At 37.8% G+C, this 24,885-nt stretch overlaps 2 protein-coding genes across 3 annotated transcripts in view; one reads left to right on the top strand and one right to left on the bottom strand.

The window, feature by feature from the left end:
• The window catches only part of ETFDH (electron transfer flavoprotein dehydrogenase), a 31,517-nt gene extending 13,019 nt beyond the window's left edge, over positions 1 to 18,498 (bottom strand). The window contains exons 1-6 of one of the 2 annotated variants that reach the window (XM_036241087.1): positions 18,192 to 18,498; positions 9,966 to 10,106; positions 9,333 to 9,562; positions 7,134 to 7,215; positions 6,604 to 6,722; positions 4,198 to 4,275 (exon numbers count right to left, since the gene is read on the bottom strand). In XM_036241087.1, coding sequence (XP_036096980.1) covers positions 4,198 to 4,275; positions 6,604 to 6,722; positions 7,134 to 7,215; positions 9,333 to 9,562; positions 9,966 to 10,106; positions 18,192 to 18,225 — 684 coding nt within the window. In that variant the 5' untranslated portion in view covers positions 18,226 to 18,498. Of the gene's footprint in view, positions 1 to 4,197; positions 4,276 to 6,603; positions 6,723 to 7,133; positions 7,216 to 7,313; positions 7,534 to 9,332; positions 9,563 to 9,965; positions 10,107 to 18,191 lie in introns of those variants that run through there. The other variant, XM_036241088.1, reaches the window with a different exon arrangement.
• Positions 18,499 to 18,625: 127 nt separating this feature from the next.
• Positions 18,626 to 21,316, top strand: CUNH4orf46 (chromosome unknown C4orf46 homolog). The gene is made up of 2 exons (XM_036241315.1): positions 18,626 to 19,035; positions 20,497 to 21,316. Exons 1-2 carry the CDS (start codon positions 18,850 to 18,852, stop codon positions 20,650 to 20,652), a joined length of 342 nt encoding a protein of 113 aa, XP_036097208.1. The 5' UTR covers positions 18,626 to 18,849; the 3' UTR covers positions 20,653 to 21,316.
• Positions 21,317 to 24,885: the final 3,569 nt, after the last annotated feature.

Below are 24,885 nucleotides of genomic sequence, written 5' to 3'. Positions count from 1 at the left end.
TAATTTATTGAAATGTTAATTTACATTTTGTAGTTATTATACGAAAGCAAGATGTATTTTCCTTGTCCTTTCCAAGGAATTTATATTATAGAGTGTGAGACCCATGTCCTAAGAGTTTTTGTTTTGCAAATTAAAAAATACAAGTTGGGAAAACCTGAAAACCATCTAAGCTAATATTTGAATGAGAGGAAGACCATCAGTTTTATAACTACCAAAAGATATTAAAATCAAGCCAAAGACTATTAGACAGCAATGCAAATGAGTCTTGTCTATAGAAATGAAAATTGTACAAGTGGCTATGCAGTTGATTGATAACTTACGTACGTGTATGTTTTTTTAATGCTCTTTGACTTGGTTATAATAATATCTTATTGATTCCATAATTAATTAATGAGTGAAAAAAATTCTATGTCACATTTGTTTTATATTTGTATGAGTCATGTTTTAATCTTTTAAACATGTTATACCTACTTGCCTAAATGATGTTTAGTTCAAAGATGCTTCTATACTTTTTTAATGAGAAAATTCCAAATAATTACTTTTTTAAAACACTTATCTTTACTGTTGAAAGTATTACAGATGTGCCCCCCCCTTTCCCCCACTGACCCCTCCTCCCCACTCTCACCCCCCTTCTGCCTTCCCCACACTACTGTGTCCATTGGTTATACATATATGTATATAAATCCTTTGGTTTAGTTATTCCCACCCTCCCCCTTTCCCTTTGAGGTTCATCAGTCTAACAACCAATCGGTACTTCACAATCCTTTCACCTTTTTTGCCCATCCCCCCAACTCCTCTCCACTCTGGCAACCAACAGAAAGTTCTCTGTATCTAGGAGTCTGCTTCTGTTCTACTTGTTCATTTTGTTTGTAGATTCAGTTGTTAATAGATATGTATTTATTGCCATTTTATTGTTCATATATTTTTTTTATCCTCACCTGAGGACATTTTTCCATTTTTTTGTTCAGATAGAGTAGGAGGGGGAGAGAGAGAGAGAGAGAGAAACATCGATGTGAAAGGGACACATCGAGTGGCTGCCACCTGCACAACCCAACCAAGGCCGGGGACAAACTACAACAGAGGTACGTGCCCTTAGCGGGAACCAAACCCAGGTCTCTCTGGACCTGCAGGTCAACGCTCTAACCACTGAGCCAAACCGGCCAGGGCGTTATTGTTTATATTTTTCATCTTCTTCTTCTTCAAGAAGATCCTTCAGCCCTGGCTGGTTTTGCTCAGTGGTTAGAGCGTCGGTCCGAGGACCAAAGTGTCTCGGGTACAATTCCAGTCAAGGGCACCCATGTACCTCAGTTGCGGTTTGGTCCCCGGCACTGGTTGGGGTCATGTGGGAGGCAACCAGTCAATGTGTCTCTCTCACATCGATGTTTCTCTCTCTCTTCCCCTCCCTCTATCTGAAGATAAATGGGAAAAAAAAAATATCCTTGGATGAGGATTAAAAAGAAAAGAAAACCCTTCAACATTTCATATAATACTGGTTTGGTGGTGGTGAATTCCTTTAGCTTTTTCTTGTCTGAGAAACTCTTTATATGTCCATCAATTCTAAATGATAGCTATTATAAGAAATAATAACTGTGCAGGATAAAGTAATCTTGGTTGTAAGTTTCTTTTGAGAAATCAGCTGACAGTCTTATGGAAACTCCCTTGTCAGTAACTAACTGCTTTTTTTTTTTTTTAAATTCCTCACCCGAAGATACTTTTTCTATTTTTCATCAGATAGAGTGGGGGGAAGGGAGAGAGAGACAGAGAGAAACATCAATGTAGTACAGCCACATCTACTGGTTGCCTTCTGTACAACCCAACCAGGGCTGGGGATGAACCCCAACCAAGGTGTAACTAACTGCTTTTTTCTTGCCGCTTTTAAGATTCTTTGTCTTGAACCTTCTGCATTTTGATAATGATGTGTCTTGGGGTAGGCCTCTTTGGGTTCATCTTGTTTGGGACTCTCTGTGCTTCCTGGACTTGTATGCCTGTTTCCTTCACCAAGTTAGGGAAGTTTTCTGTCATTACTGTTTCAAACAAGTTTTCCATTTCTTGCCCTCTCTCCTCTCCTTCTGGCACCCCCATGATGTGAATGTTGGTATACTTGAAGTTGTCCCAGAGGCTTCTTACACTATCCTCATTTTTTTGGATTCTTTTTTCTTTTTGCTGTTCTGATTGGGTGTTTTTTGCTTCCTTATATTCCAAATCAATGGTTTGCTTCTTAGCTTTTCCTACTGTACTATTGATTCCCTGTAAATTATTCTGTATTTCAGTTAGTGCATCCTTCATTTCTGACTGGTCCTTTTTATGCTCTTGAGGTCCTCACTAAGTTCCTTGAGCATCCTTATAACCAGTGTTTGAAACTCTGCATCTGTTAGATTAATTATCTCCATTTCATTTAGTTCTTTTCCTGGAGTTTTGTTTTGCTCTTTCATTTGGGACACGTTTTTTTTTGTCTCCTCATTTTGGCTGCCTCCTTGTTTCTATATATTAGGTAGAGTTGCTATGTCTCCTAGGCTTCGTAGGGTGGCCTACTGTAGTAGGTGTCCTGTAGGGTTCAGTGGCACAGCCTCCCTGATCACCCCAGCTGGGCCCTCAAGCTATACCCCTTGTGTGGATTGTAAACCCTTCTGTTGTAATTGAATCTTAATTTCTGTTGGCATATAAATGGGAGGGTTTTACTCAGGCTGATCAGCTGCAAGGATTGGCTTACCCACTGACTACTGACCTCTGACTACCTTGGAGGATCAGCTGTGCAGGGGCCCACCACACAGAGCAAGACTTACTCTAGCAGTCCACTCATTAAGTGTGTCACTTGTGAAGGTGGTTGGGTGGTGGTGCTTCATCGTGAGGTCTGAGGCTGTCCACTGGGTGTGCTGGCTCTGGGGCAAGGTCAGCCACTGCCTGTGTTCTACCCAGGGCCACCAGGCATAACCTAAAAAGTGATCTGCAGATGGCTGCTTCTTGTGCTAGCCTTGGAGGTGCCCAGGCAAAGTCAAGTTGTGAACCAAGGCTGGCTGCTTCTGGTGCCAGGCCTAGGGCCACTTAGTGAGAAGTATGGGACTCGCTAAGGCCAGATGCTGCTTGTTTGAGAGAATTTAGGAAAACCTGAAGCGGGAGCCAAGACAGGCCAATCCTATGGTAAAGCCTTTGTTAACAGCTTGGGTGGGCCTGAAAGTTGGGTGGGGCAGGGCCTCAGGGAATCACCAGGAAGGGGCAAACAGTATGAGCCAGGTTGCTGGAGTCCCAGATATGGCGCCCATCAGCCGGCCCTGTGTGGAAGGGCTCACCAAAGGAACTATGGCCTCTACCAGCATGTCTGTCTGGGAGAAAGCTGCCTCTCCAGGTTTTACCCTGATGCCAAACAACTCAGTTCTTCTCCATATGTCTCTAGTGTCTTTCAAGCTTCCTGACCAATGCTGGAGCCTGGAGGGAGTGAGTCCGAGTAAATCTGTGTGCAGGCCCTTTAAGAGGAACTGCCTGGGACTCCAGAAGCCTCAGCCTCCCTTAGCCTCAGTTCCCTCTGTTTTTTTGTTTTTTTTTTTATCCTCACCTGAGGACATTTTTCCATTCTTTTTTTGTTCAGGTAGAGTGGGAGGAGGAGAGAGGAACAGAGAGAGAGAGAGAAACATCGATGTGAAAGGAACACATCGAGTGGCTGCCACCCGCACAACCGACCAGGGCCGGGGACAAACTGCAACCGAGGTACGTGCCCTTAGCGGGAACCGAACCCGGGTCTCTCAGGACCGCAGGCCGACACTCTAACCGCTGAACCAAACCGGCCAGGGCACTTCCCTCTGGTTTTTACAGCCAGAATTAACGGGGACTTCTCTTCTTAGCACTGAAACCCTAAGCTGGGGGGCCTGATGTGGGACTGGAACCCTTTGCTCCTTCGGGAGCACCTAATTTTTTATCTGCTACACATGGTTGTGGGACTAGCCATTCCTTGTCTCCACCCCTTGTACTATTCTCATTGTGGCTTCTTTAATTTCATAGTGGTAAGACTTCCATTCATCTTGATTTCAGGTGGATCTGAATGATGGTTGTTCTGTACTTTAGTTGTAATTTTGATGTCAAATTAATAAGTATATTCTACCATACACTTACTGTGCATTTTGTAGCAAGACTAAAGTAGTAGATTTAAATCGACTCTTTTTTTATTTGTCAGTTTGCTAAGCACATAATTATTAAAATGTTTACCTTTGGTGCACCATCCTTTTGTATGCCTACATCATTAGTGGCAATTCCTTTTATACTACCATCTTCATGAAAAAGGACCTAAAATGAAAACATACTTCATTATCACCTTAGGATTCATAATGACCTTGAAAAGAAACAACAAACAGTCTTGGGTATTTTTAGAAAGTGAACATGTTCTCTATATTATAGAAATGCAGGCTTTAAAATGTTCACGCAAAAAGAAACATGTTTCTTCTCAGAAATACATGCCTTTTAGAGTGTAAAAGAACACAGCTCAGACAGTTGGGAATGAAAGTAATGCCACCATCTTGATTAGGAGGAAAATGAGGAAGCTACTAGATAGGTCACTAAGACAGCAAGCAGTAAGATGAATAGCCAAAAGCTATTTGAAGAGTTCAGATATCAAAACCATGTACAGAATCCGAAATCAAGGCCTATAACAAATGAAGACCATCAGCATGGATAGAAAGAGAGTAATGTCAGGAAAGCCTCTGTCCCAAAGACACTAACACTCCCTCCCCCACAACAAAAGAACCCTTAAACAAAGAAAATGTAACAGGAAAACAAAACAGAGGTTGACAACAGCCCAAAGCTGATTAAAGTTATTTCTGGAGCAAGAACAATGGGGAAAAACTGGTCAAAAGTATACTTCTCAGGATGAGAAACAGGTTACTCTGTTTCTGTTTCCTTCCTCTCTGGGGGAAAATGCTCTTTGGCTAGGAAAATACAAAATGTGCACTAGAATCACACAATGGGAAGAACAGGAATGGAAAAGTAAAACAAGAATTGGCAGTAATGGATGTGGAAAAAAAGGATATATATATTTTGATACCTTGAAAAAGAGTTAACAGTAGAATGTAGATATAAATTGACATCATTATTGATAATGGTCTTTAAGGAAGTGAGGAAACGAGGAGGTACTAGAGTCTGTAAGAAGTATGTGTGTACTCAAAAAGTGAAAATCATGGATTCTACAAACTACTTCTTTGTAATTTTGACACTGATCCCAAAAATATTTTAACCAGGAGAACCGTGAAGGTCCAACCTTGGGCCCAAATCACCAAATGCAAATGTATGAGCTAGAAAAACAAATTAGTAGCAGCAAGTATAATAATACAGGGACCCAAGAGTTTTTATTTGACTTACATACTGTAAGGGTAAAAACAAATACAAAATTACTTTGAATTTTCCCTGGCCCCAAAACTCCCCTTCCCATCAAGATTTTTTCAGCTAATCCTTTAGAAAACTTAACTGTAAACTTATTTTCTGAGATATATGTGAATCTTTTTAAAAGCTAAATAAGAACCTGCCAGATATGCATCTCAGAAATGTGTTTCTTGGGGACCTGGGAGACATTTGAAATGTGAACACGAAAGAGGATGGTGTTCTGTCTTCCTGTCTCGGTGGGAGCCTGGGATAGGTGCGTAGCTACAAGTTGTAACTTTCTGCTTATCACAAGAAGTTTATTTTTCCTTTGGATACAGACAACATGTTTGTAATGGGTTGGATTTGCCTGGGTATATAAAAAAGGACGAGATTTTGTATGTCTTGGCGATCTCCCTGGAAGGCTCCCAGTGACAAGCACTGCAGTCTTGGTTTAATGCTCATTCAATAATAAAACTTTTTATTCTTTTGGTGGTTTGTAGAGGTGATTTTTCTGAGTTGGCAGGATATTTTATTTTAAATTTCCCCAATAATGCTTAGTGAATATCAACAGTATTGCCAAAAGAATTAGAGTGAAGAACATTTTCTAGAACGAAGAAGGCAATAGCTCTACTCTACACTAGGCTTGAAGTAGTGTATTTATTCTGGGTGCAACCTTACAAGGGTTAAAAGAGAAAGGTATTCAGAGAACAGCAAGGAGAATACTGAAGGAACTCAAAGTATGTAGCACGATGACTAAAAGAACTGAGAATTTTTAACCTGGGAAAGAAAAAAACACAAGAGTAAAGGTAAGGAAGAAGAGAGAGCAGGGTATAATTATAAATTAAAGGTTTCTTTCCAGTTGGAAGAGGGCAGAGATTTGTTCTATATAAATAAATATATAAATAAATATATAAAATATATATTTACTTATAAATTATTAATTATATTATAAATATATTAAATAAATTTCTATCCAATATAAGGAAGAGAGCATTACCAACAATCCATTACCAAATGAAAAGAGATCTTTTCATTCCTAATGTGGTTCAGTCATAAGTTGGACCACCACCTGATCTGGATAAAATATAAAGAATTCAAGTAGTCTTTGGATTAGATTTTTCTAAGATTCCTTCTAATCATGCAACAATAAAATCCTATGACTCTTCTAAAATATTTCTTTACCTCTGTACCAGTGTTGGTTTATATTTTTAAAAAAATTACTTTCTATAATTATTAAAAACAAAATAAAACTATACAAACCTCAGCAGCAGCATAACCAGGGTATACTTCAACACCAAGGGTTTCTGCTTGCTCTCCCATCCAGCTTACTAAATGTCCCAAGCGTACAATGTAATTGCCATGATTATTCATTGGAAGACCTACAAATAAATGCTTAATTTATAAATCTGACTTTTTATTGATAAGACATCTCAAAAACAAATACTTAACTTAAAAATTCTAATCAACGTATAATTTCTGCATAAATATACACATTATCTTATGGTCACAATTTCAATTTATTTTCTATAATTTTGGTCTAGAGTTCTAATTATTAAATTTAAAACATTACAGCATTAAATTAAAAATTCCTAGTTGGCTTAAAATCTAAATTTTTCTAGACTGGAAGACAAAAGAACTGGGTTCCAGTCCTGCTTTCCCATAAGCTAGCTATATAACTCTGGGTAAGGACTCAGCTTCCTCATCTGTAAAACGATAGAATTTTACCAGATGAATGTAGTTCCTTCCAACTGTGGAGTGTTATGATTCTATGAGTATTTATCATATCTTACCTGGAAGAATTGGCACAGGAATTCTGTATTTCTCTGTTAAAATTCCAAACCTGTCTTCTGTTACAGGAGTGTTAAGTGGGGCCTAAAAACACAATATGGAAAGAAAAGGAAGCTTTTAGTCACATTTGTACAGGTAACAACAACAAAAAAAAAACTACATAAAAATGTAAAGGGAACTACCCTCCTCAATTTTCTTTCATCATTTTCTTTAGAAAACTTGGACTGTAAATCCTTTTTTTGTCTCTTTGACATGTATGAAAATCTTTTTAAAACTTAAATAAACCAGCTTTGCATCCCAGGAATGTCTTTCTTGGGGACCTTGTAGATGTCTTTGAAATGTGAACATCAAGGAGGATGGCTTCCTGTCTCCCTGTCTACGGGAGTTTAGCCTACGAGCTTCCTGTTTGATGAAAACATAAGACAAGTTTAATTTTTCCTTTGGATAAAGATAGTTAACATGTATGTAATGGATTGTTTCTGCCTAAGTTATACAGGGCTTTGATGTGAAAAACTTTTTCTGTCTATTAGAATTGTTATCATGTTAATAATCATTCAAGGCTATTTTTAAAAATACAATATTGAAAAGAGAAAGTTAATTAGGCATAATTAAAGTATTTATACTTTAAAGGAGTTTGATATTTTAGAAAGAACAGCAGAGATTAGATTTTTGGAATTTAATTTACTCCACACAGAAAGACTACAGAAATACTTATATGTTTTAACTTTACAAAGTATATTCACAGATACTAAATACTCTAACCTTAAAGGAAGGGTAGATATAATATGATCCATCTTACATAAGAAAAAACTGAAATATATAGAGCGTAAAATTTTGACAAGGTCGTACACTTATGAGAGCAGTAAAACCAGCACTTGGTTCTCTGTGTATCATGCCAGCGCCTTTTCTGCTTAGGTGTGGGTGACCATGATTCACTACTTTGGAAAATTAGATTAGATTAGATTATCCTCTTTGGCTTTAGATATTGCAATGTCCTAGGAAATTTAGATAACACTTTATTTATTTTTATTATTATTATTGTTATTTTTAATCCTCACCCAGGGATATTTTTCCATTGATTTTCTAGATGGAGTGGAAAGGAGGGAGGGAGGGGAGAGAGAAACATCTTTGTGAGGAAGACACATTGACTGGCTGCCTCCCGCAAGACCTCGACTGGGGCCAAGGTTCAAACCTGCAACCCAGGTATGTGCCCTTGACCAGGAATCGAACCCGTGACCCTTTGGTCAGCAGGCCGACACTCTAACTGCTGAGCCAAGCCAGCCGGGGAAAGATAACACTTTATTAAAAACAATGATATAGCCCTGGCCAGTTTGGCTCAGCGGTTAGAGCGTCGACCTGCGGTCTGGAGAGACCAGGGTTCGGTTCCCGCTAAGGGCACGTACCTCGGTTGCAGTTTGTCCCCAGCCCTGGTCGGTTGTGTGGGTGGCAGCCACTCGATGTGTCCCTTCACGTCGATGTTTCTCTCTTTCTCTCTCTGTTCCTCTCTCCCCCCACCATTCTACCTGAACAACAAGATGGAAGAGTGTCCTCGGGTGAGGAAAAAAAAAACCCCACAAAAAAAACAATGATATAAACACCTATGGAGAAAGTTAAGAAATACCCTCAAAATCAAAGTGCTGTATTTTATTTGGTACAAATATTCAAAGATCTTCTCAAGATAATGCCTTCTCATAAATCCAGCATAATAATACAACATGTAGAAGACATTATATAAAAATGAGTTAATATTTTACAATTATAACTATATTTGATATGATTTAAACTATTTTTGTCTTTTTTATTTTGTTTTAGTCCTCACCCAAGGATATTGTTCCATTTATCTTCAGATAGAGTGGGAGGGAGGGAGAGAGAGAGGGAGAGAGAGGGAGAGAGAGAGAGAGAAAGATTTATGTGAGAGAGACACATTGATTGGTTGCCCCCCTCAATCCTGGAGGGCCAGGGACAAACCGCAACCGAGGTACGTGCCCTTGGCTGGAATTGAACCCTCGACTCTTTGGTCCAAGGTCCGACGCTCTAATAGCTGAGCCGAACTGGCCAGGGCTATTTTTGTCCTTTTAAATAAAAAAGTCAATAATTATCCTTTAAAAGATAAAATTACATGAAAAGGGTTTCCCATATTCCAATAATTTGGAAATAGAGATACAACGATTAGACGTTTCATAAGAAGCAATTTTCCATACTCCCTTCTCCTTCCAGTCTGGGAACAGTTCTTCAAAAGCCCGTGGATCAAGGCAAGCCCCTGAAAGAGTATGAGCTCCTATTTGAGCAGCTTTCTCCACAAGACACACACGGATATCCTTTTCATGTTTAGCAGCCAACTGCTTTAGCCGAATAGCGGCAGAGAGCCCTGCAGGGCCGGCACCAACTATTACTACATCTGCTTCTTCTGCAAACCTCTCCATATTCACTCCTAGGAGGAAAACAAGTTTTAAAAATATATAAAAGTCTGGGATGAATATGACCTGATAAAATCACATACCGGCTTAAAAATACCCACTATACTCTAGAACATTATTATTTATAGAAACTGCTCCTCTGCTTTGTATGAGAATTATACTAAGTATATTATTGTATTAATTAGATGGTCCCTTACTTCTGTTCCAGTGCATGTTTTATTTTAGTTTCCATAAACCAACTTTGGCTTTGAGATTATTACAAATTTAGCAAATATTTGTTTTTCTGCATATTAATACATATTTTATCAATCTATGTAATATGAGATGATTTTCCACTACAATGAAAAATATTTCCCTCTACAAAAATGATACAAAATATCTATAAGTTTCAACAATTTCACACAAATTATCACTTACCTTCCCATCGTTTGTCCTTATCCCGGGGATAAATAGTATAGTGGGTAGTAATTCGAGGTACAACGGAAGTTGAAGCCCATCTTGTAGCACACAGAGGTAGATAATTTTTCTTAAGTTTTAAGGCATGAAAGCACTGATATGCTGCACAAAAATCATTAACATCATTATTATTTTTTCAATTAGTTTTCCTCAGAAGTAGACTGAAAAAATATTTTTAAAAAAATCTAGGATTGGTGATCAGAGCTGGTTTCTAATGAGTTTTCTATCAATTAGACCTAAGACCTTAAACAATCATTTGATTTGTTTCCTCATCCAAAAAAGTAAAGGGTCAAAGATGATCTGTAAGGTACCTTCATGACCTAAAATTGCATGATTACACATGATACCTTATATTTAGAAACTTGTTTATATTCTGACCCCATCAAAACAGAAAACATTCAGTGAATAGTCAGATCTATGCTGTAGAGTTGTTGGTTGAGACATAACCTGAAATAGACTGTACTCTCTCCTACATGAGCAACTCAGTTAGCTTTTTCTCATAAAGCAATGTTTTCAAAGTATAATATTTTCAAAGTATCTAATAGATGAATATATTCAATTTAACTCATGTTTAACCTATAAATAGGATGATCACAGAATTTATAATCCAAACAAGATCTTTTGAGGGTAATAAGGGCAGTATTGATGATTATATTGAAACAATATGGGCAAACACGGGTTTTATAATCAGCTTCTTTTTAAATTAGGTTGACTCTTGTATATAGCAATATTTTCTAAGAGCCTAAAAAAATGTATTTATAATCTGAGTCAACAAACAGAATTTTATGGAAACAAACAGAAGTGTAAAAAGATTTATCTTTTATTTAAGAAAGTTCATTAAACCTCTGTTGTCCTTAAACCTTCAACTCTGTCTCCTTCCTCCCTTAACTGGAGGAGATAACCTCGAAAATCAAACCTCAGAAAGACAGAAGCAATTAGATAGGAACTTTCTCAATCCCTTGGCAACAACCTCTAACGTAATTTGTATTTGTGTGCATCCTTTGCTCATTCTCTCAGCTTATTCACAATACATGTCTTTTCTCTTCACTTAGATTAATCCTTCCACCTGGATGAGGAAGCTAATCCCTCCCATCTTCCTAGGGACATTCCTCCATCTGATAGCCTTTCCTCCTTCATAGCTCCAATTTCTGACTCCCTTCTGTGGTATTCTCTTTGATAAATCCTTCCCATCACACACACACACACACACACAAAATTCCTCCTTTGGGACTAACCCTGACAAATAAAAACTTCTATTTGGAGCTATTATAATTAAAAGTTGGTTATGGGAGAAGGAATAGAATAATCAAAGGAACAGAACAAAGAATTCAGAAACCGACAGTAACATAAGGATTCAGTATATGATAACAATGCCATTTCAAATCAGGGAGAAGAGATGGTTACTCATTAAATGGTGCAGACAAAGGTAGAACGTCATTTCGAAAATAGCATTTCTCTCCTCCTTATATTAAAATGAATTCCACTTGGTCAATGATTTTAACAGAAAAAGTTCAAGTATAAAAGATAATGGCAATATATCCACAAATTATGTGATTTCTCCTGCTTCTGAGTGTGGGCTAGACTTGGTGACTCACTTATGGAAACAATATTAACTTTACAGTGGAGAAATATGGCAGACACTTTAAACAAGTGATCAAGTTGAACACTACCAGCAGTAAGACATACTTGTGTCACATACTCCTGATATGATGAGAAGGGCTCTTCATCTGTATGGTATGCTTCCACCAAATCTATAACCTTAGTCTAATCACAAGAAATCATCAAACTCAGATTGAGGAACATTCCACAAAATGTCTGGCTAGTCTATACTGAAAGTGTCAAGGTCATGAGAAATAAGAAAAGACAAACTGTCACACTGAAGTAGACTAAGCAGATATGACAACTAAAAGCAACTGTGGTGCCCTGGATTAGATCCTGGAACAGAAAAGGGAAATCTAAATGAAGTCTGTAGTTTAGTTAACCGTATTGTATCAATGTTAATTTCTTAGTTTTGATAATTATACTATAGTTATGTAACAAATTAATCTGGGCAAAGGGTATATGGGAACTTGGGAACTCTGCTTTAAAAAAAAAAATCCCCACCTGGGGCTACTTTTCCATTTATCTTCAGATAGAGTGAGAGAGAGGGAGGGAGAAAAAATGGGGAGGGGGAGAGGAACATCAATGTGAGAGAGACACATCAATTGGTTGCCTCCGGCACGAACAACCCAGATCAGGGCCAGGATGGAACCGCACTGAGGTACATGCCCTTGACGGAATCGAACCTGCAACTCTTTGGTCCATGGACTGACACTCTAACTGCTGAGCCAAACCGGCCAGGGCAAGGAACTCTGCTTTTTAACTCTTCTGTAAATCTAAATTATTTCAAAATTAAAAAATTAAGATTATGATGATACAAAGGTAACACAAAAAGGATCAAAGACCTAAATATAAGAGCTAAAACTATAAAAATTAAAAAAAATACACACACACGGGTGTAAACTTTTGTGACCTTGGAACAATGGTTTCTTAGCAATGATACCAAAAGCAGAATCAACCAAAGAGAAAATAGATAAACTGTACTTCATCAAAATTAAAACCTTTTATGCTTTAAAGGATACTATAAAGAAAGTAAAAAAAATAATCCATGAAATGGGAGAAAATATTTGCAAATCATACATCTGATAAGGGACTTGTATCTAGCATATATAAAGAACTCATTTCTAATAATAATAATAATAAAAACTCAATTAAAACCAGACAAAGAATCTAAATAGATATTTCCCTAAAGGAGATATAAAAAATGGCCAATAAGCAGATGAAAAGATACTCCACATCACTAACCATCAGGGAAATACAAATAAAAATCATAATAAATTACCACTTTATATACACTAGGATGGCTATAATCAAAGGCAAATAACAACAATTGATAACAAGCATGTGGAGATATTAGAACACTCATATACTGCTAGTAGGAATGTTAAATGGTACAGTCACTTTGGGAAAAAAATTTGGCTGTTCCTCAAAATGTTAAATATAGAGTTTCCATGTGACTCACGCCTAACTATATACGTGAGATAAATAAAAACATATGTCTACATAAAAACTGTATATAGATGTTCATGGTTACATTATTCATAACAGCCAAAAAATGAAAACAACTCAAATGTTCATTAGTGAATTGGTAAATAAAAAGTGATAATATCCACACAATGGAATATCATTCAGCAATGAAAATAAGTTTAGTGATATATGCTACAACATGGATGAATCTTGAAAACATTATGCTAAATGAAAGAAGCCAGCAACAAAAAACCTACAGATTATGAGTCCATGTACATGAAATATCCAGAATAGACTAATTTATAAAGACAGAAAGTAGATTAGTTGTTGTTGGTGCTGGAGGGGTTGGGGAGTGATTGCTAATGGGTTTCTATTTGGGGTGATGAAAATGTTCTAAAACAGACTTGTCGTAGTGGTTGCACAACTCTGCAAATATACTAAAATCCTTTGACTTGTACACTTTAGATGGTGTGAACTGTATGGTATGTAACATAGCTCAATAAAACTTATTAAAAAAGAATATTTACAGTCACATACAAAAGATTATGGGGAAAACACTGGTAACTGTCTTTTTAGAATCTTGGATTTGAAAAGGTTTTTTAAAATATGTAAAAATCTCAAAAATCATTAAATCATTTGACTAAAAATTTAAAACATCTATATGACTCAAAAAATGATATAAACATAAAATACATTAATGCTTTCTTTAAGTGTCATTCTTTCTGTAAAGGCAACTAGAGTTATAAATCAGAAGCATTAAAAGACCAACATGAGGGAATGAAAAGATAATTCATAGAGTAGAAGAAAATATCTGCAAAACAGCTGATAAAGGGCTGTTATGCAAAATATAAAAAGAACTCATAAAACTTAAGAAAAACAAACACCTCAATTAAAAAATGAGCAAAAGATCTGAACTGACAACTCACCAAAGAAATGAAGATATACAGATAGAAAATAAGCATATGAAAAGATGCTGAACATCTTATGTTATTAGGGAACTGCAAATTAGATACTACTACACATCTATTAGAATGGCTGAAATCTAAAACAAGACAACACCAAATGCTGATGAGGATGTGAAGTAATAGAAAGTCTCATTCATTGCTGGCAGGAATGCAAAATGATACAGTCATTTTGGAAGACAGTTGGGCAGTTTCTTACAAAGCTAAATATGCTTTTAACATATGACCCAACCATTGAGATACTTGGTATTTACCCAAATGAGTTGAAAATTAATCTACACAAAAACCTGCAGTCAAGCAAGATGAATAAGCTCTGGGAATCTGCTGTATAACACTGTACCCATGGTCAACAATAATGTTTTATACATTTAAATTTTTTTCAAGAGGGTGTATCTCATGTTAAGTGTTCATATGATAATAAAAGACAGAAAATATTCAGGATTAAAAAAACACTTCCCATGAATTTTTACAGCAGCTTTATTCATAACTGTCAAAACTTGGAAGACGTCCTTCAATGGGTGAATGGATAAACAGACTGTGGTGCATCCATACAATGGAATATTATTTATTACTCAAAAGAAATGAGCAATAGCCATGAAAATACATGGAGAAAACTTAACTGCGTATTGAAAGAAATCAATATAACATTCTGGAAAAGGCAAAACTATAGAGACATTAAGAAGGTGATTGCCAGGGGTTCAGAAAGAGAGAAGAAGGGATGAATAAGTCAAACTCAGGGAATTTGGGGGCGGGGAGTGGGGGACTGAAACTATTCTGTATGATAATGTAACTAATGACAGATACATGTCATTATACATATGTCAAAACCCACAGAATGTACAACTATTGTAAACTATTATTAATAATAATGTATCAACATTGGTTCGCCACTTGTACCAAATTTACCACACCAATGCAAGATATTAATAGGGAATGAAGGAGTTATGGAAACTCTATGTAAATTCTGCTCCATTTTTCTCTAAACCTAGAACTGCTAACAAAAAATAAAATTTATTATTTAAAAACAAAGACAAAAGGGGCAACGTAAAAAAGTCAGTGGTTAAGTGCACAGGATTTGGAGTCTGTCTACTTTGTGTTTGAATTCTTTTAATAGCAATGAAACTTTCAGCAAGTTATTTAACTCTTCCCTATTGCATTAGCTCTCAAGTTTATGGTAAATCTTTGCCTTGAAAATACGATGGCATAGGATCTATTATGTGTCTTACACAAAGCAAGTAGCTAATGTATTTGTTAAATGGACAGAAACCTTCCTAGTTAAAATTTCAACTGTCATCCAAAAACATGCAAATCTATGGTTTAATTTCCTAAAACTAATTCTTTAATTCTAGGGCAATAATAATAATGAGGACTTTTCTAATTCTTAACTTGTCTCTTATAATGAAGCATCTATCTGCAAATGATCACTTTTCTAAATATGGCCTACAACAAATAAACAGTAAAGATCAACAAAGACTTTTGCATGGATTTGGAATATAGGGTGGGACAAAAGTAGTTTTACAGTTCATATGAAAAATAATACAATAATTAGTAAACAATAATACAAGGATAAAGTCTGTTTTGCATACCCACAATTGTAAATCTACTTTTGTCCCACACTATATATAATAAAATTTACATTTTCATAAACAAGAACAGTTAAGAATTTTCTATTTTAATACCACATCTTATCCTTCATGACCTTATGACATATTTGGGGCAGCTACAATTCCCATTTAGAATAGAGTGAAAGAAATTAAGAAAATTCCAGCCAAGCTGAGTCTCAGTCCTTCCATCATCAGTCAAATTCTGAGACTACAGTGGGTCTGAAATGATATCTGAAGTGATGGAACCTGAGCTGTGGTGAAATAAATTATTTTCTTTCTGGCATAGGATAATTATTTTTATTCATTAAACCCAATTGCAGAATTAATATATTTTTATGTTTTATTCTTTCCAATAAAATGATTTAAAAAAAAATCTTCATGCAAGATGTGTTTATTGATTTTAGAGAGAGAGGAGGGGAGTGAGAGAGACAGAAAAACAATGATCAGTTGCCTTCTATAAGCGCCCTGACCAGGGATTGAACCTGCAACCTCTTGGTGCAAGGGACAATGCCCCAACCAACTTGGTCACCCAACCAGGGTTCTCCAATTAAATGATTTTTTTTTTTTTACTAAAGTAAAAACCTGGCACCAGACAATCAATAATAAAAGATTATGATGACTGCAGAAGGGGAAGAGATTTGGAATGACAGCGCTAAGGCCTTTTAAACACTAAACGTGCAGCTGGTGTGATTCAGTGGTTGACTGTGGACCCATGCACCAAGAGGTCGCTGGTTCGATTCCCGGTCAAGACACATGCCCAGGTTGTGGGCCAAATCCCCTGTCGGGGGCATGCAGGAGGCGGCCAATCAATATTCTCTTTCATCGATGTTTCTCTCTCTCTCTCCCTCTCACTTCCTCTCTCTCTAAAAAATCAATAAAGAAAAAAAAAAATTTTTTTTAAAGTCTGTTTTTTATAATCATTCTTAAGTTGGCAAGTAAACCAATTTTCTCTATTTCCAAATGCATAGTAAAAACTGTTTTATCAGGAATACTTATTTAAACCTTAGATAATCCTTCACATATCCTAAATCTTTAAAAAACGTATATAAGATAGAAAAAGATAGAACTCAGTTCCAGAGTTCAAATAGATACATACAGTAATATCATTCAAAACAACATTTACTAAATTATCTATATTTTTATTAAAAATATTTAAAGTTTTAGTTTAGTGTAGCATTACAGTAGTTTACTGTTAAGAAGTTATCATTTGCTTCTGCAAATTGATGATTTGGTATCAAAACTGTAATTCTATTGTTTATACAGCTAGTGATTTTCTTGAGAATATTTGGAACTGGGTAGTCTAATTTTCTCCTGGGGGTAAAAAAAAAAAAAGTCATGACCTTCACTCCTTTTCTGAAAACAAATCTGATATTTCACTTTAAAAATGTGTACACTTAGGCACCTTGGCTGAATTTTGGTAGAGAAGTGAGCTCAAAAGTCCACTGAACTCATAACATCACCCTATTAAAGTCACTAACACTAGGCTGTGAAAACGGCAATGATTTAAGCATCCAAGGAAAATGGAAATGGTAATTTTGTTAGCATTTAGGCCAAGAAGGACTTCTAACTTCAACTAAATTAGGCAATAGGGCAGACAGCATCTGACTACTTTGCTATTCCCCTGGAAAAAATCCCCAAAACATATCTACACATTAGGTGTAGTAATACATGCATGAGTAAAAGGAACTTTAAACAAAATTCTACTTAGTTAATATATAATGGTCAAATTTGACAGAATTCAACTTTAATGAAATTTACATAAGAATATCCTTTAATTTGCTGTATGTATACTTGTTTATTCCATAACCAAAAATTAACCTAAATAATAAAATAAAAATTAAGCCAGTTGTGAGAGAATTTAAGATCCTGTAGTGAACTTTTTTGGAATTTTCAAACTTTTTTTAAAGTAAAACATGACAAAACACCATCCAACTACATCATTCTACCTTTTTTTTTTTTAAGTGAAAGGAAAGGTAATGTAGTATTTTTCACGAGCCATCGTGAGGGTTCCAGGGGCACCCCCTAACACGATAAGCCCCTAGGGTTAATTTTAGACAATGTAGGAAAATTCCTGGCTCCCCATATAATTAGGCAGCATATGAATATTAATCATGATGTGACAGATCAGACTTCCAATTATTAAAAATGGGCGAGGATGGCGCCCAAGACGCAACTTAGGTCAAGACCAAGGAGAAAAACTATGCAAATATTATTTTATCCATTTCCAACAATGTAACTGGTAACACCTGAGCTTTGGGATAAGGGTCAGGGCCAGGATTTGGGACCATTGAGCTCAGGAGTCCACAGGGGGCCGTGCTGATAAATTCCCTCCGCTCATGACCTTTAGCCTAGTTGTCAATTCTTCGGAGTGGGAGGATCCCAGGGCCCACCACAAGGCGCAGACAGCGCGACCTTTGTCCTAGTTTAGCTGGAGAAAGCCAACGAAGGGGAAATGGGAGGAGCGAGGTGCCTACAGACTCCAGGTGTGACCCTGTCAGTTTTTCCCTAACCACTCGACCTTTCCCACTTGTTCGCCTCCCGACATTCCCTCTCACCGGGGCAGGACAGCTTGGCCAGCGGCACCAACATGTTCACTGTAATCAGGACACTCGTCGGACACAGCGGAAGGAGGACTGCCAGTGGCTCGCCGCGGGTGCTGGACCTCTAGGCCTCGTGGGGTGCCATGACCTGCCCCGAGGCACAAAGCTGAAGTTTGCCTCTCGGCTCAGTCGACCGCTTTGGCTTCACGGCGTTCCCGCCTCTCTCTCGTTCTGCGCCGGCGCCACGCGTGACGCACAGGCCAGCAGCGGTTTCCGGGTCTTGTACCCGAGAAGGAGAAGGAAAGGGACTCCAAATCCCAGCGCGGCCTGAGACCTCAGGTTGTGGGTTGAGCCTGGGCTGCGGTCTCACGAGTTCCATAGTGCAACGCGCCCGCAGCCACGCGTAAGGCATGCTGGGAGTTGTAGTCTTCTGCTGAAGAACCTTCTAAGCCTGTGTGGAGCTTTGTGCTGGGGCGGTGAGTTGCCCGGAGTGGATCGACTGGAATCTGATTGGCGGTCGGAAAAATGTACCGTCTTCGCGGGCAGACACCCACAAGGAGACTGGGCGGGACTTCGGAGAGAGGAGGCGGGGCTCCTGGGGTTAGGGCGCGAGCAGTTGAAAGGTAGTTGGTGTCGGTTCCGCTCGGCTCGGATTCGGCAGCCCCAGCACTTCATGGCAGACCCCGAGGAGATGCGGGTTTCTTCGCAGCCCCCGCCGCCTTCCTTCTCTCCCTCGTCTTCTGACGCCTCTTCACCATCTCCCCGCGGCGGCCCAGTGAGTTTGGACTGGCCAGTTCCAAGCAGGAGCAGCGGCCGAACGGTGGACCGGCTGGAGGAAGTGGAGCTGCAGATCGGAGACGTGAGTGTCGTCGGGCAGGTCCCGGGCCGCGCCCCCATTCGGCGCCCGTTGGAGGACGGCCCGCGGCGGGGCGGGGAGGGAGGGCCTGGGAACCCGCACACCCAGCCCGGCGCGTCCGGTCCTCCTGCCTCCTGATGGTTCCGCCTTGAGATACAGTGTCGAGGAGGTAGGGGTATACCTCCACCTTCCCTATCCCTCAGTCTTTTCTTTTAGCCTCGCCTTCTGGTTTCTATCATCCCTGTAACCCGAAACCGCGCAGCTCTGCTGCCAGGACGTGTGCGGGCTGTCTGCCCTCGCACCCTCTCCCCTGGCTGGCTCTGGGCGCTTGGGATCAGGCTGTGATTTCTCTCTCCGCGGGACTGACGAGCCCGCTGTTCTATTTGGCCACCTGCCCAGAGCCGACTGACAATGCTTTTGTCTATCCCGGGCTTGCTTTGCGCTGGTCCCGGTTTGGAGGAGTGAGCCCCCGCCCCTGTAGCCCAGATGGGTTTCGTTAACGGTTATAGTCAAAGATCCCTCCCTATGATTGCTAGAATATGTGGTCTGGTTGGTTTCAGTTGAGTCTCGAATTTCCAGAAACTAATGCGCGCGCGCGTACGCACACACACTGCACCCCCCACCCCCGCAACCCTAACACACAGACACCATCGGAGAGGGGTCACAGTTTCAGTATTTAAAGACTCTTGAGTGGATCAAGTGAATGAAGCATTTAGAGTGTAATCTTCCTGAGAGAACGTTATGAAATAGACCCTCCTGTGCAGATTGGAAACTGGGGAGTGAACTCGATTATATCATGGCTCAAGTATTTGTTGTTGTTGGTTTTTTTTTTTTCCTTCCAAAAATGAACAAGTCTGATACAGCGTCTATTTTTGTTGAACAAGATGGGTTTCAAGTGAACACGTACAGTCAAGTGCAGATGTGTTATCTAGGAACAGTTTTGATTTATATCGTAAGTGAAGAAAACATTTAGGAAATGAGATTTACACCAAGAGTTGGATATTTTTTGCATGTATTTTGATTATGTTGATTTTGTCAGCTCACAGTATCTTTTCTTTGGTGTATACATTTTCATAGTCTAAAGTGTTCACAGGTAAAAAAGAGGGAACAATGCCCCTGTTACCCAAATATCAGTAAGAATTGTGATGAAGTCCTTCAGCTTCTTCTGGTACTTAATGTCAAGGGATCCAAGTCACCTTGTTGAGCTAAATGAGACTACCGGCTTGCTATGTCTCAAACATATTGGGTATCTTTCTAGCAGACATATTTCCTCAAAGCTTAATTCATATTAAAGAATTTTTTAGGTTCCCTGAAAGAGCTGGTGTTTTAATTTGAAGTTTTTTACTTTTAAAGAAAATAATTTAGGCATTGGATTTTAAGGTTTTAAGCTATTTTTAGACCATTTATAAATGACATGAGTGTAAAGAATAACCTTCTATTGTTATTTTTTTTCTTTAATTTCAGGCAGCATTTTCATTAACCAAACTTCTTGAAGCCACATCTGCAGTATCAGCTCAAGTGGAAGAGCTTGCCTTGAAATGTACGGAAAACGCACGTTTCCTTAAAACATGGCGGGACCTCTTGAAAGAAGGCTACGATTCTTTGAAGCCTGACAACTGATTTGACTGTAGAAAAACTTATGCTTCCTCTTTTATGATATTTTCACATGTACTATATGTATAGGATAATCTCCAGTAGTTCTATATACTAAAAATGAAATTTTTCTTGGTTTTCTTCACTTTTGTGAAAGCAGAATACTGTTATTTTTGATGCTGGCTAGTATTTGTTTACCTTAAGTACTTTGTCTAAACTTTCATAAAGTTTATGAAAGTTGATTTCATCAGTAGATAATACCACAGTGTTACCAGGAGCAACCTAGGTAGAACATTATTCAATTTACAAGAAGATGCCAAGAATGGCAGCATTTGAAGTTGAGCTTCATTTTTATGGTCCAAGGAAGGTAACTTTAAGGTTAGTAATATTAGATCTAGCTCTATTAGTCTAAGTTCTCTATAACCAACCACTATATCTTATTTACTTCCATATCTCCAGCACCTAGAACAGTGTCACGTAAAAGAGTCAACCTCATTGACTTGAAGGAAAAAAAAAAATTTTTTTTAATGGGGATTTGAACTTTAACTGATAACAGCTTTTTAAAATGTATTTTTTGCCCTTCTATGATGCTTTTTAAAAAAGGCTTGTACTTCAGAAAATGAAAGCATATATAGAAAGAATTTTCCCCCTATTTATTTCTAAGATTAACTGCTTCTACAAATATTTTTTGCATTCCATGTTGTTAGGCCTTTGATTGTTATCTAAAGTGCCTTATCACAATTATGGCTCTGTACTATTACTTTTGGAGCTTTAAACAGTAATTCTAAATGCTAAATATAATAATTTTAAAGAAGTAACTGTTTTTTAATATGATTATTTTCATATTATGACTTTATTGATAATGTTCTGTTTTACTTGTCTTTTATCTTATGTTGCTTGTCTCTCCCTCTTTTTTTTCTTTATTTTTTTTTTTTTTTAAGAGAGGAAGGGAGAGGGAGAGAGATAGAAATATCAGTGAGAGAGAGAACATCGACTGGCCATCTCCTGCATGCCCTCCACTGGGGATTGGGCCCACAACCTGGGCATGTGCCCTGACTGGAAATCGAACTTGTTGCATGGGTCAATGCTCAACCACTGAGCCACACCGGCAGGGCTCTCCCCCCCTCTCTTTGGTGGTTTGTGTCATATGTCAATGATTAAGCCAACTAGTTCTGTACTATATAACTTTGGACATTTTTGATATAACATCTTAATTCCTTGTAGATATGGAGATGTATATAGAACTGTATTCTAACGCTCCACAATGGGGTTATGAAAGGGGACAAATGGATGGAAAAGAATAGTTTTGTTTAGCATATTAGGTCATAGTTTTATTTTTTATTGATTTTTTTTTTTTTTTTTTTTTTTACAGAGAAAGGGAGAGAGAGAGAGAAACATGATCAGCTGCCTTCTGCATGCCCCCTACTGGGGATCAAGCCCACAACCCTGGCATGTGCCCTGACCCAGAATGGAATTGGTGCCATGCTCAGTTCACTGAGTCACACTGGCTGGTCATAGGTCTTGATTTTTTTAAGTTAAAGACACACAAATATGCGTATTTTGATATTAGAAAATATTTTTCTTATGTGTCATGAAAATTGAAATTTTAAAATGTACAAAAATAAACTTGTTAAAAGCAAATTTTATTTCTATCTCTTTGGTTTCATTGTTGTAAATGTTTTTTTTGAAATATTTCAAACATAACAGGAAAGGTGAATGATTTAACAGGCACCAATGCATCTCCATTATATAGATTTAATAAATGTTAGCATTTAGCTATATTTTCTTCAGATCTATGTATATGTAGAGGTAACTATTTGGAGAATTGGAAGGATGGAAGAGTGAGAGAATTAAATAGACAGGAAACCAAATGACTTCCAGGAAAATATATGAAAATATTTTAGATGTTAAAAGCAGTTTCAGATGTGTATTTTGTAAATTCACAGCATTTCTAAGACCCTTAAACATTGGTCACAATCTTATTGTGGGAATACATTTTATTCTGTCTTCAGGATTACTGCTTTTTTATTCTTTTCTAGATACTCTTTTTAAGAAAAATAATTTTCCATTCCATTATTTAATAATAGTAGTAATACTCTAGTCCTGGCTGAATCGCTTAGCTAGTTAGAATGTCATCCCTATATACCGAGGTTGCGGGTTTAATCCCTGGTCAGGGCACATACAAGAACCAACCAATGAATACATAAATAAGTGGAATAACAAAACAATGTTTCTCTTTCTTCCTCTCTCTCTAAAAATCAACTTAAAGAATAAATAAAATGATCAGGAGGAGTTAAGAAAATAAAAAAATAGTAAAACTTTATTTATTTATTTTGTTAATCCTCACCTGAGGATATTTTTCCATTGATTTTTAGAGAGAGTGCAAGGGAAAAAGGGAGGGGAAGGGGGGAAACAGCGATGTAAGAGAGAGACGTTGATTAGTTGCTTCCTGTACAACCTTGACTGGGGCCAGAAATTGAACCTGCAATCCAGGTACATGCCCTTGACAGGGAATCAAACCCATGACCCTTTGATCCGTGGGCCAATGCTCTACCCACAGAAAAACTGGCCAGGGCAATAATACTTTAATAATTCTAACAATCTTCTAAAATAATTTAAATGTATTTTTACTTTTTAAAAAGATTTTAAAAAATTATAGTCTAAGTAGAGAATTGAATATTATAAGAATTACAGCTTTCTATTCTGCTTTTTATTGGAAGTATACCACATTTCTCATGCTGAAAACTTATTGGAACCATTCCAAGTAAGAACAGAAAGGACTCAAAGCACTCCATATTTTTAGTAGAATTAAATTTCAGGTAATTTATTTTCAAAAGAAATCTATACAATTATATACTCAATAAATATGTTTTGATTCCAGTATTTTCATGTTTCAAACATTTTTGGTATATTGAAAAGTATTTGAAAACATTGTATTCCTTCTTAAAGGTTTCAGATTCTGAAAGCATAAAATTCCTATTGCTTAGACATCAGAAGAATTAACTAGCAAAAAAAGTATCTTATGATCTGGATGGCTGTGCAAACAGAAGGTAAATCTATCTCTTGATGACAACTGCTTCGTCAGAGCAAAACATGTACATACAGACTTTTCCTTCCTGAAGTTAAGTTTCTGAATGTGTGCATTCTAGCTCTTCTTTCTTTTTCCTTTTACTGCTTTATTGAGCTATAACTCATGTACCATAAAATTCATCAATCTAAACTGTATACTTCAGTGGCTTTTAGTGTATTCACAGAGTTGTTTATACATCACCATAATCAATTTTATAACTTTTTCTTTTGCCCTAAAAGATACTCTCCGCTTCTTAGGCATCACCCTTCCAACCTTCCCACCCCCAGTAAACTCTAATCTTTCTGTATCTATGAATTTGCTTATTCTAGATATTCATGCAAGTGGAATCAATCATACAGTATTTGTCCTTTTTTGTCTGGCTTATGTCACATTCATATGTATATATATATATATATTTATCCTCACCCGAGGACATTTTTCCATTTTTTGTTCAGATAGAGTGGGAGTAAGAGAGAGAGAAACATCGACGTGAAAGGGACACATCGAGTGGTTACAACCCACATGACCCAACCAGGGCCGGGGACAAATTGCAACTGAGGTATGAGCCCTTAGCAGGAACTGAACCTGGGTCTCTCTGGACCACAGGCTGACGCTCTAACTGCTCAGCCAAACTGGCCAGGGCAGCACATTCATTTTTTATGGCTGAATAATATTCCACTGCATGTATATACTACATTTTGTTTATCTGTTCATCAGTTGATAGGCACTTGGGTTGCTTCCGTCTTTTGGCTACTGTGAAAAGTGTCACAATGAGCATTTGTATATGTGTATCTGTTTGAGTCCTGCTTTCTTTCTTTGTTTTTATAAAACAATTTTTTCCCTTTATTGATTTTAGAGAGAAAGGAGAGTGAGAAAAACACTGATGAGAGAGAACATCGACTGGCTGCCTCCTGCATGCCTCCCACTGGGGATTTGGCCCACAACCTGGGCATGTGTCTTGACTGCAAGTCGAACCAGTGACCTCTTGGTGCATGGGTCAACACTCAACCATTGAGCAACACCGGCCAGACTTCAATCCGGCTTTCAACTCTTGGGTTCATACCCAGAACTGAAATTGCTGGATTGTATGGTAACTGTATGATAAGCGTTTGAGGAACCACTAATTTGTTTTCTATAGTGGCTGCAGCATTTTACATTCAAACCAGCAAATTGGAAGGAGTTTCAATCTT

The sequence above is a fragment of the Molossus molossus genome, unplaced genomic scaffold (assembly GCF_014108415.1).
Source record: "Molossus molossus isolate mMolMol1 unplaced genomic scaffold, mMolMol1.p scaffold_m16_p_4, whole genome shotgun sequence".
NCBI classification, from domain to species: Eukaryota; Metazoa; Chordata; class Mammalia; order Chiroptera; family Molossidae; genus Molossus; species Molossus molossus.
This window is presented reverse-complemented; position numbering and strand designations above follow the sequence as displayed.

Excerpts from the sequence above, each read along its gene's own strand:
- CUNH4orf46 (XM_036241315.1), top strand. The coding sequence starts at position 18,850 with ATGGCAGACCCCGAGGAGATGCGGGTTTCTTCGCAGCCCCCGCCGCCT. Across the intron at positions 19,036-20,496 it reads TGGAGCTGCAGATCGGAGAC|GCAGCATTTTCATTAACCAA; the intron begins GTGAGTGTCGTC and ends CTTTAATTTCAG.